Source organism: Rhagoletis pomonella, unplaced genomic scaffold, assembly GCF_013731165.1.
Source record: "Rhagoletis pomonella isolate Grant_MI unplaced genomic scaffold, Rhpom_1.0 Rhpom_scaffold_00003, whole genome shotgun sequence".
Lineage (NCBI taxonomy): Eukaryota > Metazoa > Arthropoda > Insecta > Diptera > Tephritidae > Rhagoletis > Rhagoletis pomonella.
Window position 1 is genome coordinate 20992727 of NW_023458557.1, and position 19172 is coordinate 21011898.

The following is a 19172-nucleotide window of genomic DNA, read 5'->3' on the forward strand; positions in this document are numbered from 1 at the left end:
AGAACTATCAACCGCTTCACCAGCTACCACGCCACACTGAGGTAAGAGCATCAAGTACGCTTTATAACGTTGTATACAAGCATTTAAATAACAAATAAAAATCAAGGACCGCTTATTAATTATTAATATTACGAAACCTTGTCTTTTTCTTTACATAATAATTTACGGCGAGCACTCCATTCCATGTGACGTGTCTCCGTAGTAAACAGGATGGGTTGGTTAATCAGGTCATTAAAGCCATGAATAGTTCTTTTTCAGCCGGATGTCCGGTTGTTTGATACAGGGAAAAAACCAAACCACCTTGGTGGTCAAAACAATTGTCCTCGTTACGTGAATCCAATAGGACAATGTTCAATAAGGCCAAAGCCACGAGAAGCCACTGGGAAGCCTGTAAGGCAGATCTTAAAATTTAGAAAAAAGCCGTTAGAACTGCGAAACGCCAATCCTGGAAGAGTTACTGCAAGGGAATCGAGGAAACCACGGAAGCGGCCAGATTAAGAAGAATCCTTGCAAAGTCGCCATGCAACCTTGGCTATCTCAAGGGTAAAGGGAACTCATGTACTACGACGAGCGAGGAATATTTAGACCTCCTCCTGGACACACACTTCCCTGGAAACAAGCCGGTGGAAATCGACTGATTACTAACGCGCAAATCGAATGGTCTATTAAGACTTTTGGTCCGTACAAGTCAGCGAGATTTGATGGGATACATGCGGTAGAGCTGCAGCAATCACGGGGCATTATCTCTCCGTTCATTGCGGTTATTATAAGAAGCTGTCTTAACATGGGCTATATTCCGCTAGGCTGGAGCGAGACAAAAGTCTCCTTCATACCCAAGGCAGGCCAGGTCCTCCCACAGCAACCCCAAGAACTTCAGACCCATCAGTCTTACGTCTTTCCTTCTCAAAATTTTAGAGGGGAGCGGATGATTATGAACGGGGCGTGATACCAACTAGTAGGCTCTCCCCAGCGCTGCATGCCTATACGAAAGGCAAATCTATGGAAACCCCCTTGCACTCGCTCGTCGGGTTGGTGAAAAAAGTGTATCAGATAAAGAGTATGCTCTGGTTGCCTTTGTAGATATATAAGGCGCATTCAATACGGGTGCCTTAGAAGAGCTTGGAGTTGACCAGAACGTAGCGGCGCTGATTGAGTCTATACTTGTCAGCAGGACGATAACCGCTAAGCTTGGTAACACCACAATAAGAAGAGAGGTCTGTAGAGGCACTCCTCAGGGAGGGGTTCTCTACCCGCTTCTCTGGAACTTGGGAGTGAACTCTCTGCTGGTGGCACTGTAGAGGGGGGGTTGCCACGTCACAGCATATGCTGACGACCTGTCAATTGCAACGCTTAGAAACTGGACAGAGAGTAGGGGACTCGGAATAAATCCCGATAAAACTGAAGCAATTCTCTTTACAAGGAAAAACAGGCTGCCCATAGTCTTCCCGCTAATCTTTATGGTTGTGGAGATATCTTTGAAGGAGAATGTTAAGTATCTAGGACTCATATTAGACAGCAAACTTACGTGGAAGCCTAAAATAGAGCAAAGAGTAAGGAAGGCGAACGTTGCATTATGCACTTGCAAATAGGGATGTGGAAATAACCTTTAGTATCGATACTTATACTTGGAAGTATTTTTCTGAAAAGGCATCGATACCAAGCCGATACCAACCAAAAAGTATCGAGTATGTACTTTTATTTACTCATTTTCCGCCAGCTAGCTTGCTACTTTTACTCAAAAATTTTAGGTTGACCGTGAAGATCCAATTAAAACATGTCCAAAATGATGTCTCTCTATCCAAAAAATTTAACAATCGTCAAGCAAACAAATAATAAAAAGACAAATACATTTGTATTAAAGATTTGTTTACGAACTGTTTCTTCAAGCTTAACTTTCAGTTGAAGCAACACCACCAAGAAAATGAAATTCATATGAAATGAGGTATGGCAAACCACAATAGTAACGGTAAATTTTGTTTGCTCTGTCCCCTTTCAGACACGTTAAGTCTTGAAAGCAATTTTTTTCGCATTCTCTTTTGTGTTTTCTATTTGCTTCCACACGCGTCAACTTTAATTGAATTCAAGTCCTTGGTTCTTTAAATGGGAAGCAACAAAAAGATCAAAAGAGACAAGAAAACTTGCAACGAATTGACGGTACGGAGGTATCTGTACTCTTCCCCTCTCTTCTCACCTCCTTCGCCAACGAACGAGCAGACTTGAAAGCAAGACTTGACGTGTCTGAAAGGGGACTCTGTTACTCAAATGGCTTTGAGTTGATTTAATATTGTGCTCTTACTTATTGCTCTACCTTATATTTTGGCATTCGTACATTTGCTTTACAAGCGATGGGAGTTTAAGTATGAGTACTTTTTGCCGATACCAAGTACTTACATCCGATACCTACTTATTGTATTCGGTGAAAGCCCAAAGTACTTGGTTTCAAGATGAAAGTATCGAGTACCTACTTGTATTTACTTGTATCGCAACATCCCTACTTGCAAACAAGCGGTCGGAATCAAGTGTGGGTAAACACCTCGTATTACACATTGGCTTTAAACCTCGGTGGTCAGGCCAATACTATTATATGGAATACTTGTATGGTGGCCAGCAACTCAAAAGGCAAGTTACCTAAAACTATTGAGTAAGGTCCAAAGGACAGCGTTTCTATGCTTTTCAGGTGCCTTAAGGACCACCACAAACAAAGCGCAAGAGGTAGTAACCAATTTGCCCGCAATAAACCTGGCGGGAAAATACGCGGCCGCCGATTCAGCGCTCAGACTAAAAAGTATGGTGCTATGGAAGGATCGGCGGTTCGGTCACGCCTCCATACTTCACAATCTGGGTAGTTCACCAAGAAGTTCACTACTCCGCTCCTAAACCAACCTTCGATAGGCTCTTTAAGACGAGTATCCCGCCAAGAAGAGAGCGGCAAACACGAAGACCGTGGAGAAGGGAGGAATTGAATTTTTACACAGATGGAGCCAAGCTAGACAATAGGGTTGGCTACGGAGTTTTCTCTAAGGAACTAGGACTGGAACTATCCGTCCGAATTCCGGACTATTTTAGTGTTTATCCGGCAGAAGTTTTAGCTATAAAGGAGGTGGCTGTGTACCTTAGTACGCATGCCGTAACGAAGACTACGATTCATATTTTCTCGGATAGCCAGGCGGCCACTAAATCAATGAACATGGTAATGCTGAGATCGAAGATTGCGCAGGAATGGCTCGTAGCTCTAAACGATATTAGCGCTGTGGTCAAGGTCAGCCTCATATGGGTTCCGGGATACAGAGATATTGAAGGAAACTGCAGGGCCGATGAGCTAGCCAGGAAAGGTACCAATCTCTCCATATGTGAAAACAGAGGCACCATTGAGACACCCATGGAAACCTCCAAATTAGAACTTCGAAATAGCATGATCCAAGAGGCCAATAGGGAATGGCTAGAGGAGGGCACGTGTAGAACAACCAGGCTCCTTCGGCCACAAATATATTAGAAAAAGACGAAAGTTTCTCAGCCACTCAAGAGAGATTGCGATGGTCACGGCTTGTGTAACCGGTCATTGGCTATTTGGCAGGCACTCCCCAAGACTAGGAATATTCTCCCACGAATATTGTAGAAGTTGCAGAGATGAGGAAGAAACCGTAGATCACTTATTTGCCCAGCTTTGGCCAAGAGGAGGCTTTTTAGGTAGGCCCTTCTTAAGCTCTCTTACGGAATTATCATGCGTAGGAATAAAACCAATTCTACGCTTTATAAGAGCCTCACATTGACCTTTAAAAGTTCTAAGTGAGTTGGTCACATGAACCGACTGCCACATAAACCTAACCTAACCTAACCAAAGTCCGATATTATTATTATTATTAGCATTATTATTATTAGTATTATTATTATTATTATTCCCCCCTATTACGGTTGGCGTTGTCGTCACTAAACGACGACGACTTGTTAAAATCGGTATTGGCGTGGTTGATATCGATAACTCTTGACAACTATTGTCACATCTTTGGTATTGGCTAAGCAAAGTTGCTGTCGACGTTGAACTCACACGACGCCATTTCTGTCGACACCGTGTTTACTGACGACTGGAAGAAAATTTGTAAGTATAAGTGTTTTTTTTTTTAAGAAAAAAGGCCGTTAGTACCAGGTACTTATAAAATATGATGTGTAGACATATGTACATATATATGTACTATGTGAACGACTCGTTAAGCATCAGTGGAATTCATTTGTTAAATATTTCATTTAACTCCTGTCTTCTCTTTTTATTTTTCGTGTTTTTAATTAAATTAAATTAATAAATGTCTATGTGTCTGCATTTATTTAGATTTTAGACATGAAAATTACAAGCGCAGAACAATTTGAAACTCTTATAGCTGAGTTAGAAAAAAGCCCTTGCCTAGCAAAGGGTTTGCAAAAGGGAACAGCTCCAGCTAATTTTAAACAGCAATGGGAGGCAATCAGCAGTAAATTGAATGCCCTTGGTCCCCCTTTAAGAGACAGCGATGGTTGGCAGAAGGTAATTATAATAACACCATTAAAGCATATATTTTGTAATATATGTACATTTCAACTGCCGGTGTGGCGAGATTACAAATTTAAAGTTAAGAAGAAACTTATAAAAAACAAGGCTGAGTGTAATGCAACAGATGGTGGAATGTATAAACAATTAACCCTCTGCCCATTGGAAGAGGCTGTGGCCAACTTGCTGCAGTTTAACAAGCAGCTAAGTCCAGAAGGTGCTTTGCAAGGTGTTCAGTTACCACCAGCGGAAACACAACACCAAACATCAAGTGCGGTTGAATTTGCTCCACTGGATGGCGCTCAAATTATTGAATGCATTCTGTTGTGCCCACCAGATTTGCCATGCGAAGAGGAAGAACCCACAACTTCAGCGAGCGCCAGGAGCAGAAATCAACCATCCACTCCAGTCAGAACACGAAAACCAAAAACGAGCGAGAGGAACGACCTTTTGGAAAGGCACAATAGTATGCAGGAAAGAATTTTAACTGACGCTACAAATAAAATGGGATCAATGAAGCATTCCTTACGCGATACGGCCGGTTATCAGAAGAAACTTCTCGCAATAGAAGAAAAGAAGCTAAAGCTTTTGGAAAAAAGGGATCGCAGAGAGGTAGAATTGCACAAAGCTGCAATGCAATTAAAAGAAATAAAATTAGAAATTGCCAAAGAAAAGCTTAGGAATTTAAAAAAAAGTTGACTGATTTTCATGTAGATATGTACCTATTTATTTTTTATTTTTAAGTACCTGTGAATTGTTTTTGTTTAGTACGTTAGATATTAGAATTACTATTTATTTGATATTAAAAGACTGAATTCCATTTATTTTATTAAAAAATAATGAACTGTGAATTGTTTTTGTTTAATACGTTAGATATTAGAATTACTATTTATTTGATATTAAAAGACTGAATTCCATTTATTTTATAAAAAAAGAATGAACTGAAATTACACAAAACTGTTTTTTATTTGTTCTCTAATTTGCGAAGCTTCAATATTTATGCTATTTTCCACATCATCAGTATTGTCAACATTGTCTTCGTTTAGTTCTGCAATGTCTGCATCCTCGTTTGTGATGTGTGAACCAAACTCGATGCAAATGTTGTTGAGTGCTGCACATACATTAGCGATTTGCGTGGCTTTAGATGGCGTATAGTGAAGTTGACGTGCACCGAGCAAACAGCGAAATCGGTTTTTTAACACTCCAATAGTGCGTTCAACTATGTTTCTAGCTTTGGCATGTTTGTTGTTGTAAATAGCTTCTGGACTTCCTTCTGCTGCGGATCGATATGGCGTCATAATGTATGGTTCAAGAGGATAACCCGCATCACCTACATAAACATTTTATATATTTTATAGGGTTTAAATTTGCGGGGTTAATTCTTACCTAAGAGCCAGCATCTACGCTCCCCAGCATCGTATCGCTCCTTCAGAATTGTTCTCGCTTGGCTAATATTCCAAATTAGAGTTATGCCCAGAACCCGCATAACGAGCATCAAAATACCGTATTCGCATTTTATGATCGCAAATCTGTGGAAGAATTTTTTATGTTTTAAAATGCAAAGCAAACGTTGGCCTGTTCTTACAATCATAACATTCAAACTAAAAAATCCTTTTCGATTGTAGTATAGATGCTGGTCTTGTTTGTTGGGAGCCAAAATTTTAATGTGGCTTCCATCGACACATCCAATAACACCAGGAAAACCAGTTTTTTGGAAAAAATACTCCTTGGCTTCTTTTTTTTCAGCGTCTGTCATATGAAATTTGATCCATAGAGGACATATGACTGCTTCTAAAATGTCGAGTGTTTCAGACAGGACTGAACTAACTGTTGGCTGGGAAAGCCCAAGGTGGAAGTCGTTTCCAACACTTGTTTGATATGAGCCCTGACCCAAAAACCGCAAAGTCGCTGCCAATTTTATAGTTTTTGATACGGCTGTTGTCCGGATTCCATTTTTTATTTGCGGCTTAATTTTTTGTAGTACATAGTTAAATGCAGTTTTGTTTAGTCGAAAATAGTCCTGAAATCTGAAATAAAATAAAATTTTTAGCAACATTGATATGTATGAAAAAATCCAAAACGCTCAAACACTTTTCCACGAGTATAAATTGTAACACTTACCTGTTATCTGGCAAACTAAATATATCAGAGTTCTGCCTAATAATTTTCCTTTTTAGTATAAGATCTTTTTTGCATTCTTCATCGCTTGAGCTTGAATCGGAAACAAAGAACATTTTTGCGCAAAAATATTCAATATAATAATAATCACACAGATCTAAAGAACGTAACCTTTTAAATAAAAATTGTAAACAACATGAAACAGCTGATGCAAAAATGACAAAGATGGTATTTCCTACATTAATTTATCGATAAATTGTCGACGTCGTCTCAACACGTTTAGCCAGTACCGATTCTGCGTCGATGTGATGTCGACGTCGACACGAAGTGATGTCGACTGAAAAACGACGACGATGTCGACGACGCCAAACGTAATAGGGGGGATTATTATTATTATCAGGGAACGGACTTTATGGAAATTGCCTTTTTTTCTGCTAAAGAGGTAGAGTATATTCGATTAAGAATGCCCCCGATTTAGTTTTCCCTGAGTCCGCTTAAACACCTTCGATGTTGCCTTTTTTAAGATATTTGCCTCTTTTTGCCTTTTCTACCTTTAATTGTAAAATTCAAGGAAATAGCCCTTAATCCTGGTAATATAAAAGTTTTAAACGTTCCATATTTAAATTGGGCGCCACTTGTATCAACTCACGTCGAGCGCACGTTTAGTAAATTCAAGGCTTTTCTCCGCGAAAATATAATGAAAATCCTGAAAATGCATCACTAGTTCACAATTTTTCACTTTTTAAATTTTACATTTCTAAAATAAACATATTTTTTGATTATTTTCCGGCTTTTGTCTTTTTTAGTGCCTTCTTTTGCTTGTTTTGCGATTTCTAGAGTCTTTTCTTACTATTTCGCTATTTTATTTTGCCTTTTCTAGCCTATTTTGTTATTTTATTTTGTCTTTTTTATAGCTTTTAAGGTCATTAAAATCCATTCCCTGATTATCATTATTATTTAGTACACTTTAGTGCATTAAGTTGAGATCTTTTTTTGCACAATAATACAAACAGTAAACTTACGTGGAATATAATGAATATAATTGCATATTAAAATACATACATACATAAACGAAAAGTTAACAAAAGCAGACATTTAATCTTACTTTAGATAAACACGAGTGGATAAAAATTAAAACAGAAGTAATAATAAAAATAAAGTTACATATTTATTATCAAAAAACTTAAACATCAGGTTTTTGAAATTACCCTTATTTAACGGGTTCTTCAAAGCCAATGGGAGGGAGTTCCATAGTCTTACCGCGTTTACAAAAAACAGTCTTGAAGTGCATTGAATTTTGGAAAAATAAGGTTAAAGCAACGTGTACTTTTCGAAAGTGAAGTTTATTATAAAGGTATTCCGGTTTCTCAGTAATAATAAGTTTAAACATAAAAATACAATTACGTGCTTTTAAAAATTTTTGTAAATCACAGCCAAGTAAAGAAATATCTAGATGAAAGGTGATCAAACTTCTTTAAACCATATACATATCTTGGGGCAGTTGAAGGCAATGTTCAATTTATTAAGGGAGTGTGAATCTAACTTTCTATAAACAATTTCGAAGTACGTAATATAATGAACAATTAAGTTTGTGACCAACTTCCTTTTCGTATCTAACGGTACATAAGAAATGTTACTTTTAGACAACGTAGTGTACAAAAGATTTTGCTTCATTATCGTGATCATCACAACCGAATTTTGAGTTAATAATGAAGCCTAGGTTTTTTTTACTTTTTCGACAACTTTAAGCTGATCTGTACCAATAAGTAAGTTGGGAATCTGAGATACCGAAATCTTACCCTTATAGATTGAGATAACGCAGGGCTTCTGGGCATTAAGAGAAATAAGATTGCTCGTTGACCATGCAAGAATAGAGTTTAGATCGTCATTAAGTTTATTACAGACGTCCTGAATTAATTCAAACTTATTAGAGAGATACAGTTGTACGTCATCGGCATAAGCATGCAAGCGAGCATGGGAGCAGGTGGTGAAAATGTCATTTATAAAAATACTAAACAACAGAGGACCCAAGATGGATCCCTGTGGTACACCTGAATACATCTGCACAGGTGTAGAAAGGTTGTTTCCAATTTTTACTTTCTGAAACCTTTCACTTGGCTCTTTATAAGTTCAACTGCGATTTTACTAAAGCTAAAATATTTAACTAGTAGTTTCTTTCATCAACTTTTCTGGATAAAACTGTAAAACTGTCAAAAAGCCAAATTGCTCTCAGAGAAAGAGAGAAAAGCCAAAAAGTACGGGAATGCTTTTCGGGTAAAAACTGGTAAAACTGTCAGATACACCGTGGGCCGCCATTTTTGGTTTACATAGCAGTTTTTTTATCATTTGCCGATCTGATAAATTATATGCAAATACGCAAGAAAATTAACAAAAATTCTTACAAAACTTGATATTTCTTCGCTGCGATATATTTAAGAAGGTGAAAATGCAGATGTACTTTATTTTTGCTTATTGAACTTTCAAATCATTTGAACAGCTGATGGTTTGCACTTTACCATTTTTCCCTTACTTTACCTACCGAGTACGGGAACGCTTTCTGGTAAATTCCTGTAAATTCTTGCAACCTATTGCGAGTTAGGGAACGCAACTAGTTTTTCGCATAACAAGTTGTGAGTAACGGATTCAAAAGCCTTGGAAAAATCTAGTACGCAAAGTTATGTTAGATGACCTTGATCAAATGGATCGCGTATATCGTCTAAAACCTTCGTAGCCGCCGTAGAGTACGAGTAGCCAGCCAGCTCTGAAACCAGACTGCAGCGGACTCAGTAGCTTGTTTGAGTAGATAAATTTGGATATTTGATGTGCTGTTAGCATTTCAAACACCTTAGAAAGCCCTGTTAGTATGGTAATGGGCCTAAAGTCAGAAATCAAAGAAGCGCCTGATTTCTTGAGTTTGACAAACTTTGAAAATGGAAAGTAAAAAGAAAGAAAGACGGGAAATCAGATTTTCTATTTATTTATAATTTATTGTGATTTCATAACAAATACTTTATTAAAGGGATTTGCATTAGAATAAAATGTATCTACAAATAACTTGCAGGCAGGAGTATTACAGCAGACAATTCGGGTATTCAACAAATTGAGCAAGTGACCTGGCAAGCTTTGACAACTGTCGTTGCTTTGAGCTAATCAGCTCTTTTGCCCAGTGTCAGATCACTTGCTCAATTTAGTGAACAGCCCTAATATGTTTTGGTATTATTTTTTGTCAGCTGCCTTCAGAATATAAATGAATTTTTAATTTACGGTTATAAATTTAGGCTATGTGCGAGTTCATCAAAAGTTTTGTACCCAAAGTGGTATATTCTGAAATTTTTTAGCTGAATTTAATTAATTTTTTTTTTTTAGATTCAAATTTAATTTGTTGTTTGTTAGCAAACTGTGTGAACCCATTCATTTCATTACCGACACTTTCCAGTGATTTAGGATATTGCGGATTTATATAGCAATCAAACCATACTCACACACAGCCTTATTAAGAATGTATATTTATCTTTCACATTTAGCTTTGATCCATTGATGTAATTTCAGGACTGATTGGGCTCGAGTCTTTTTGTATGGAATCAAATATTTTACACAGTTCTGGCGAGTCCTTGATTGTTTTTAAAAATTCCGTTAAATGCTGATTTTTGTCTGCAAAATATAGAATTCGATTACAATTTCATTTACTTAGTGGAAAAACTGATCACTTTTATCTCAGACTCCGTTCAAACAGCTCGAATACCCATTTTTTTTAATTTAACAATCTAGATTTTACCGGGCATGTTTTCTTCGCCTTTATTTATCTTTTAAAAATTTTTTCCATCGCTAAAAACCGTGCACTTAAAAACAAAATAAAAACCTTAACCCTTATGAGTTATATTAAAAAAATGTCGTGTTAAAATTTTTGATCAAAAATAAAACAAATTTTTTTAGTGTTAGTTTTTCGCTTTGAAATAATGATTATATTTTGAATTACCTATAGCTTTTCACTTTTTTCATAAAAAAATCGTTATTTATTTCTTGAGCGATATTTTTTCTCAGAAGTAAAAATAAATTTTGGATTTGTTTTTGCAGATCGAAAACCTCAAACTCCACACCGCATAAGCCTCTGTTGTTGTTGTAGCGGCTCCTAAACCCAGCTCGGGTCGGTTCATCCATCAACGTTGTCGTCTGTTTCAGCTAAGAGGTGGCCCAGGAAGTGCGCAACTTCAACAGATATGTCCATAGGAACAGGGGCCTTAGCTGGATGAGGTTCAGGGGCATGCGAAGAGGTGCTGTGAGTCATGTAGTGACTTTCCGCGTGCTGGGCATTGGTTGGGCACATCCTCGTTTATTCTAATCAGGTATGAGTTAAGCTTGCAGCAATAGCCAAAGCGAAGTTGGGCGATTGTAGTGCGGGTTTCCCGAGGCAGCCAAACTTCTGTCCCGTCCATATCAGGCGTGTGTGTGCCTAGAACGGCATTCACAGGTCGTGAGTCTATATAACTTGTGAACGACTCCCTGTGACTGCCGTTCAGGGCCTGTCTGTATGAAGATGAGTCCAGCGGTTGCTTGGTGAACCTCAGGAGATGCCTCCTGACATGCCTAGGCGTGGGCTCTTCTGCAAGCAGCAGTCTATTTGGGTGACCACGTCTGTGGCTCCCTACTAGAAACTACTTGCGAAGGATGGGTTTATGCTTCTGGGTCGACATCAGAAGGCATCCGGTCGCTGTCCGAAGTGCCGTGGTGTTCTGGCACGTCTACAGCGTCATACTGCAGCCTGCTAGTCTCCGGCGAGCACACGGGCGCTGCATAATTTCACCGGGCGGCCAATCGCCTTGTATGTTGCCAACAACGTTTCTTTGTCTTTGTCCCAAGTGCTGCCGGCCAGTGACTTGAGGACGTTGTTGCGGCTCTGTACTCTGTTGACAACTGCGGTTGAGTGCGCCGAGAAGGAGATCAGAATGCCGAAGGAGACTCTGAGGATTTTTGGGTTATTCACCGTCGGTATTGGTATTGGTTCGCCATCGACGTGAATACGCAGTTGCAGTCTGACCTCCTTCGTCCAGGTGGTGAATAAAGTTGCCGAGGATTTTGTAGGAGTGAAGAAGCGAGAAAGCTCGGTCCATTCCCAGACGCTATTGTCGAGCAATCGTCAGCATAAGAGACAATAGTAACTGCCTCTGGTGATTGAGGGAGCTTTGATATGTAATAATTAAACAATAGCGGGTATAGGACGCCGCCCTGTGGTAAGCAGCTCAACACAAACACCACGGAACCATAACACAACACACACACCCGCATCACTACCAGCGCGCCGCCGCCAACAACTCCCGGTTCGTCCAACAATCTGCAAGATGTGTCACACTAGGATATTCGGCAATGTGACATCAGTCAAGTGCAACACCTGCCTTGGCTGGTGCCACTTCAGGGCATGCTCAGGTCTGCGCACCACGCGAGATTGGACGAGTAACTTCGAGAACCGTATATGGCGGTTAGGCAACACACATCCCTCACCCCCCGCATAACAACACGTCTCCCGAACTACACGAAGCTGTTTCAATTTGTAACAGAATTCAGAGCAAGATCGAGGAGATAACCGTCTTCATGGGAAGGCATGGAATATTGGTAGCTGCGGTCCAAGAGACGAAGTTGAATAGCAATTCAACATCGTTGAATTGCGCCGGATACAATGTGCACCGTCGAGATCGCGAGCGAGATGATGGTGGTGGCCTAGCGTTCATCACGCAGCACACCGTACAGTATCGTCTCATCGAAGCAGGAGAATGTCAGGGCATTGCTATCCGGTCAGGCGATTTCGAGCTCGAAATATCTAACGTTTATATACCCCTGTTACCAGCTGTTCGGAGGGATATCACCATGAAATAGGTGCGCTTCTCAGAGGTGAAAACCGTATGGTAGTTGGCGACTTTAATGCGCACCACGATCTTTGGCATTCAAGCCTGTCAAATGATCGTAGGGGAACATACTTGGCTGAGCAGATAGACGATTCCGATATTCAGCACAATGGACGACGACACACCCACCAGGATTATGGGCTGCTGCTGCATATAACCAGACATAACAATAGTCAGCGCTTGTCTGATAAACAGAATATCATGGCGACCTATGCTGACCTTAGTATCAGACCATTTGCCCATAGTCATCTCGAACGATAAACCTGCCGACTTTGCTTCCGCGGAACACCGGGACCTATATGAACTATACAAAAGCTGATTGGAAAGGCTTCGCGGAATTTACTGAAAGCACCTTCCCTGCCCTCCCCACACCAAACGACGTTCACCTAAGTGAACGTAAGTTCCGCAGTAAGTTCACTGCTGCTGCAGCTCGCTTCGTACCAGCAGGTTGCATAACGGACCCCCGTCCAAACTTTCCTGCTGAAGCGGCTGTCCGATGAGCCTGACAACCTTCGTCCTCCCGATCCCGGCCGGCCGATCCCGGAAATCCCCGTATCAGGAATCTCAACACGGAGATTCGGCGGCTTGTAAACGTACATAAGCGGAAAAAGTGGGAACAGCATTTGAAGACTTGCAACTTCCCCTCTGGTGTGAGTAAGCTTTGGCCAACCATGAGGTTACTGTCAAATCCGACAAAGCGCGACGACAGAGTCGAAATATCTTTCGGCGACCATGCTTCGTCGGACCCGGAGCGATGCGCGAGCTATTTTAGCCGGCAATTTATACTGCATCCTCCGGTGGACAAAGCCAAGCGTAGAGTGATCAGAAGGCTGCAAAAAACACGCTGCTAGAAGACGTAGAGGCCTTCTCAATCCTACAGAGACTCAAACGGTGGTCAGAGAATTATTTGAGTTGTCGACACTTGTCAGTAATGTTTAGAGATAAATCGAGCAAACCTAGAAAAATAAAACAGGGGGTTCCACAGTGTGGTGTCCTTTCCCAGTTACTGTTTAACTTTTATATTTCCAAGCTCCCTCAACCACCAGAGGGAGTCTCGATTGTCTCTTACACTGACGATTGTTCAATAATGGCATCTGGGAATGGAATTGATGACTTGTGCTTGAAAGTAAACGTAATCTCTCCGAGCTTTCTCGCTTCTTCACTGATAGGGGTCTTACCCTCTCCCCTACAAAATCCTCTGCGACCGTATTTACCACCTGGACGAAGGAGTTCAGACTACCGCTGGGTATTCCCGTTGATGACACCCCAATTCCGACGGTGAGTAACCCAAAAATACTCGGCGTAACATTCGACAGTCTGCTCGCCCTTTCTGCGCACACAACGGCAGGTGTCAACAAAGTACAGAGCCGAAACAAGGTCCCAAAGTCGCTAGCCGACAAAGGAACATTGCTGGCAACATACAAGGCAATTGGCCGGCCGGTTCTAAATTACGCAGCACCAGTGTGGTGGCTGGGGACCAGTAGGGCGCGGTGGATGAAGCCACAGACAGCACAAAATACTGCACTACGGACAGCGACCGGATGCCTCCTGATGTCGCCAGAACATCACCTACATGGCGAGGAGCAAATACTGCCCATAAGGGAGCACAACACCATGCTCTGCAAGCCATTCCTAGTAGAGAGCCACAGACGTGGACACCCCAACAGAAACTTGCTTGCAGAGGAGCCCTCGCCAAGGCATGTCAAAAGGCATCTTCACCAACTGACGGCCGAAGTGCAGAGGTTCATAAAGCAACCTCTGGACTCGTCAGCATATCCACAGTACCTGAGCGGCATTCACAGGGCGTCAGTCTCAAGTTACGTAGACTCCAGACCTGTGTGTGTGCCGTTCTGGGCATACAACCACCTGAAATATACGAGACGGAGCTTCGTCTGCCTCGGGAGACGCGGACCACAATAGCCCATCTTCGCTCTGGCTACTGCAGCAGGTTGAACTCATACATGAGAAGATTAGATGCAGATGTGCCAAATGAGTGTTCGGCATGCGGAGAGACACCCCACGACTGGAAACATCTCTTCATATGCCCGAAAAACCCCACGCAACTGACGCCTCCGTCCCTGTGGACAGACCCTATAGAGGCTGCACGCTTCTTGGGTCTTCCGTTAGTTGAACTTGACGACGACTGAGATACTAGCCGATCAAGATCGGGGCTGTTGTAAACGCTACAACAACAACAAAAGCCCTGTTTAATTTTTTCCGGTTTGCTAGTTTTACCCCTGAAGATTGCTGACGATTGTCGACCACGCAGAAAGAAGAGCTCAATGTCTTCTAGTAGCGTGGAGTGACTGACGGTGTCAAAAGCTTTTGACGGGTCCAGCACTACTAGAACCGTTCTCTCACAGGGGCGTTTTCGGTTAAGGCCATGAGTAATATGAGTGTTTATGGCATTAAGTGCTGTTGTTGTGCTAAGCACTTTACGGAATCCATGCTGATTCCTCGCTGGAGTTAGGTGGTTTGTGTAGTGCGGGAGAAGGGCGTCTAAGGTCTTCGCTACCGGGGAAAGGAGGGTTATCGGGCCACAAGTCTCTGCTTTGTTTGACGGTTTTCAGATTTCTAGAATGATGAGAGTGGCCTTAAACAGCTTGAGGACCTTGGTTAGATAGTTCACTCTCGCAGGACCCAAATTTTTCAGCATCAACATGCAAATTCCGAACGGTCCTATGGCTTTGAAAGCTTTTGCCTTCCCGTTGGCTACCCTTACCCCACCGCTGGTGAAAACAAGAGTCGCATTTGGTGTTGACAGTCTGCGCAGCCTTCTGGTCACTCGACGTTTGGATTTGTCCGCCGGAGGATGCAGTATGAATTGTCGGCTAAAGTAGACCGCGCATCGCTCCGGGTCCAATGAAGCGTGGTCGCCAAAAGATATTTCAACTCTGTCTTCACGCTTCGTCGGACTGGACAATGACCTCATGGTAGACCAAAGCTTGCTCACACCAGAGGCGAAGTTTGGGGCCCTGCAGATGCTCTTCCCATTTCTTCCGCTTATGTACGTTCTCTAGTTGCCGTGTTGAGACCCCTGATACGGGGATTTCCGGGATCCGGATTCGGTCGGGAATCCCAAATGCATCCTGCTGGAATGAAGCGAGCTGCAACAGCAGTGACAACCCTGCGGAATTTGCGCTCACCTACGTGAACGTCGGTTGGTATTGGTAAGGCAGTGAAGTTGCTTTCAGTAACATCCGCGAAGCCTTTCCAATCAGCTTTGGAGAAGTTCACATAAGTCCGGAGATGCGCGGAAGCAAAGTCGGCAGGGTAATCAATCGAGATGACTATGGGCAGATGGTGTGACGCTAAGGTCAGCATAGATCGCCAGGATATGCTCTTTATCAGACCAGCGCTGACAATTGTTAGGTCTGGCAACTTGCCCATAATACTGGTGGGTGCGTCGTCGTTCATTGTGCAGAATGTCGAATCGCTCTACAAGAATTGGGTGATGGATTCTAACACATCTTACTTACTTAATTACACACTTACTTAATTTATCTTACTAACACATTTGCTAATTTTGCGATGGTTAATAAGATACCATTAAATAAGGCCATAAAAAGATAAGATAAAAAATCATATGTTTACATTTGATGTCATCATTTTTTGCACATTGGCCTTAAAAACGTAATGGGAGTGTTTGATGAACATTTCCATCACCACTGAGTTACACATGATTAATCAAATGACTATCACTGTTCTTGTAGGGCGTCTTTATGCTCATCCAAGTGTGTTCTCCTACGATCATTAGGCACGCTTGAATGCCAAAGATCGTGGTGCGCGTTAAAGTCACCTACTACCATACGGGTTTCACCTCTGAGTAGGGCAATATTTCAGGGTGATATCCTGCCGAGTAGCTGGTGACAGGAGGTATATATACGTTAAATATTTCGAGCTCGACATCGCCTGACCGGATATAACAATACCCTGACATTCTACTGCACGGTGTGGTGCGTGATGAACGCTAGGCCACCATCATTATTTCGCTCGCGATCTCGACGGTGCACATTGTATCCAGCGCAGTTCAACAGAGTTGAATTGCTGTGCAACTCCGTCCCTTGAACCGCAGCTATTAATATTCCACGACGGCCCATGAAGACGGTTATCTCCTCAATCTTTCTCTGAAGTGCAGTTGAATTGTAGCACCTTTGTGTGCCTTGGGAGACCAATTGTGATGCGGGGTGTTAGCGAGTTGTGTTGCCTGCTGACCCCCTGCTTATGTGCTGCAGACGAGGCCTTGTGATGGAGGTGGGCGGCGTCGCGGGGGAAGTTTGCGACTGGGCAGCACAGAAGTGGCCCACGTAGTCACTCGTCCAATCACGCGTGTTGCGCAGTCCGGAGCATGCTCTAAAGTGGCATCGGCCAAGGCAGGCGTTGCACTTGACTGATGTCACGTTGCGGTATATTCCGGACCGACAGACCGATCAGATTGTCGGAGGGACTAGGAGTTGCCGGCGGCGGTGTTCGCCGACCTAAACGTGGATAGATCGCCGAAACCGTACCCTTGGTCGTGTACGTAGAACCGGCTGTCGTGGGAATGCTTCTGTCACATACAGCTTTCGAGTCGCTACAGCTTTGTTTCACTTTGACAAGAACGCAAACAGCAAGTGTTGCTATAGTGAACTAACTTTCAACTTTCCAATTTCCAAAACACATTAAAATTTTGTCTAAATGAAAGCATTTTGTCTTCGCGATAATTATTCGTATTTTCTTTGCATCATTTTGTGTGATTGTGGGCAAAAAGAGAATAAGAACATCAAGGGGTGGTTCACGCGCGCAAACAGCAAAAGTTAACTAGCGTTCGTGTTGCTTTAGCGCAGCATTGCCTATATGAACATACAAACGTATGTATTTATCTTAGCTGTCAAAGAAAAACCACCGCAACAGAAGCACGAGAGCTGTATGTGGCAGACAGTGTTGGCAAAATGTTAATCTGATTAACGATTAAAAATTAATGATTAAAATGTTAATCGCGATTAACGATTAAAATTGATTAATCGTAATCATCCGTACGATTAATGATTAAATTTTTTAATCGTTAATCGTCGGTTGTGATTACGATTAAATAATTTTAATCATTAATCGTTAATCCAATTAAAAGAAAATCTGATTAAGTTGTCTAGTTTGTCCGAATTTGAAACCAAACACCGGTTATAGTCATTCCTTTTGTGTTTCACACTTAAAAAACGCATAATATAAAAAAAATAATAATAATAATAATTATTGTTAGTAATACATGAATTGGGAATTTCTATAACCCACCGCACATGTGCAGAGGGATATTAAAACCTAGTTTGCTTAGCGTCTGTCAAAATAGATCTTAATGAAAATGCACACCAAATTGCTTAGATTTACGAGGAAAACCGACTTTGCCATACCCGATTAACTGGCCTTGTGTGCACAGTAAAATTCCAGCATAAATTTATTAATCACAAAACCTACTTAATCAAATTAAGGGCTAATGATTAAAAATTAAGTTTTTTAATCGCGGTTACGATTAACTGTTTAATCAGATTAAAATTAATCATGATTAACTGTAACCGGATTGAACTTAATCGAATTAACTAATTGATTAAAAATCAATCGATTAGTGCCAACACTGGTGGCAGAGCATTATGTCGTTTGGGGGTAAATATAGTGATGCTTTCCATTTCCAGACAACCGGTCAGGTACGAGCATGATTTTTAATTTCGACCAAACTCAAATACATTGTTTGTTGGTCCAAATAATGAAACACGTATTTTTTCTTTTGGCTCGGAAAAATTTTTCGGGCGAATTAAACGCGATTTTGTTTTTCAGGCAAAAATCGATTATTCGAATTGACAGTGAGAATGTTTTTTTAAAATGCCCATAACTTTGTCAAAATTTAATAGATTCCAACAATGTTTTTACTCAAATGTCAGCAATTCTTGTCACTTCAAGATAGAATGATATAATTATTGATTTTCATTATTTAAAATTTTTTATTTAACAATAAACAAAAACGGCAAATTTTTTTTTAAATTTAATTTCTCAAAAAGTGTATTTTTTTTCTCTTAAAACTTTTTTACCAGGAAAGAGACACTTTGAACTACAATCAACCCAAATCTCGATTATAAAAAACGGGAAAATGTGATTTTGTATTTCGAAACTGTATGGTGGAAAGTGTGTTCTAATATCTATTTGATACACAAAAAATGATCACGGCTGTACTTTAGCTGATATATTACATACGTATGTTCCATTTAGTTAAACAATATAAGAATATTACAGTATGTACCACAAAAACGTATATCTATATTAATAAAAATGTTGTGTTCGTATGTCACGGTCGTCAAAACTCGAGAACGGTTGAACCGATTTGAAAAATATTTTTTTTGTATTGTTCGGTATAATACCAGAACCAATGATATCGCAAAAAACTAGAGGGTTGCCACCTATTTGAAAATTTTTAAACCCAAATATATTGATAAAATAAATAAATTATTGCAAAATGGGTATCAAATTAAAGAGGTTTAAGAAAGATAGTTGCTGGAAGTATTTATGACGGGGGTTGCCACCCATTTGAGAATTTTAACTCAGTTAAGTTGATTAAGTAAATGAAATATTGCAATGTGGGTATCAAATTAAAGAGTGTTAAGAAGGCTTACAGC

General features: G+C 40.9%; 3 protein-coding genes across 6 annotated transcripts in view; 1 reads left to right on the top strand and 2 right to left on the bottom strand.

Moving 5' to 3' along the window:
• The first annotated feature begins 3950 nt into the window (after window positions 1-3950).
• On the top strand, window positions 3951-5283 carry LOC118735067. Of its 2 annotated transcripts, none has more exons than XM_036464668.1 (2): window positions 3951-4144; window positions 4325-5283. In XM_036464668.1, the coding sequence occupies exon 2, from the start codon at window positions 4334-4336 to the stop codon at window positions 5216-5218; it is 885 nt and encodes a 294-aa protein (XP_036320561.1). In that variant the 5' UTR covers window positions 3951-4144; window positions 4325-4333; the 3' UTR covers window positions 5219-5283. The 2 variants fall into 2 exon arrangements, with proteins under 2 accessions (XP_036320561.1, XP_036320560.1); XM_036464667.1 differs by having other exon boundaries at window positions 3951-4096.
• A 110-nt stretch (window positions 5284-5393) lies between these two features.
• Window positions 5394-7299, bottom strand: LOC118735065 (putative nuclease HARBI1). Of its 2 annotated transcripts, XM_036464665.1 has the most exons (4): window positions 6877-7299; window positions 6641-6808; window positions 5906-6546; window positions 5394-5849 (listed from the first exon to the last, which is right to left on the bottom strand). In XM_036464665.1, coding segments are annotated over exons 1-4 (1194 nt in total). In that variant the 5' UTR covers window positions 6879-7299; the 3' UTR covers window positions 5394-5466. The 2 variants fall into 2 exon arrangements, with proteins under 2 accessions (XP_036320558.1, XP_036320559.1); XM_036464666.1 differs by having other exon boundaries at window positions 6641-7299.
• Window positions 7300-9598: 2299 nt separating this feature from the next.
• LOC118735068 (cullin-associated NEDD8-dissociated protein 1) overlaps window positions 9599-19172 on the bottom strand; it is a 281667-nt gene continuing 272093 nt past the window's right edge. For both annotated transcript variants that reach the window (XM_036464671.1, XM_036464669.1), the window contains exon 7: window positions 9599-10288. In XM_036464671.1, the coding sequence (XP_036320564.1) occupies window positions 10228-10288 (61 nt within the window). In that variant the 3' untranslated portion in view covers window positions 9599-10227. The remainder of the gene's footprint in view (window positions 10289-19172) is intronic.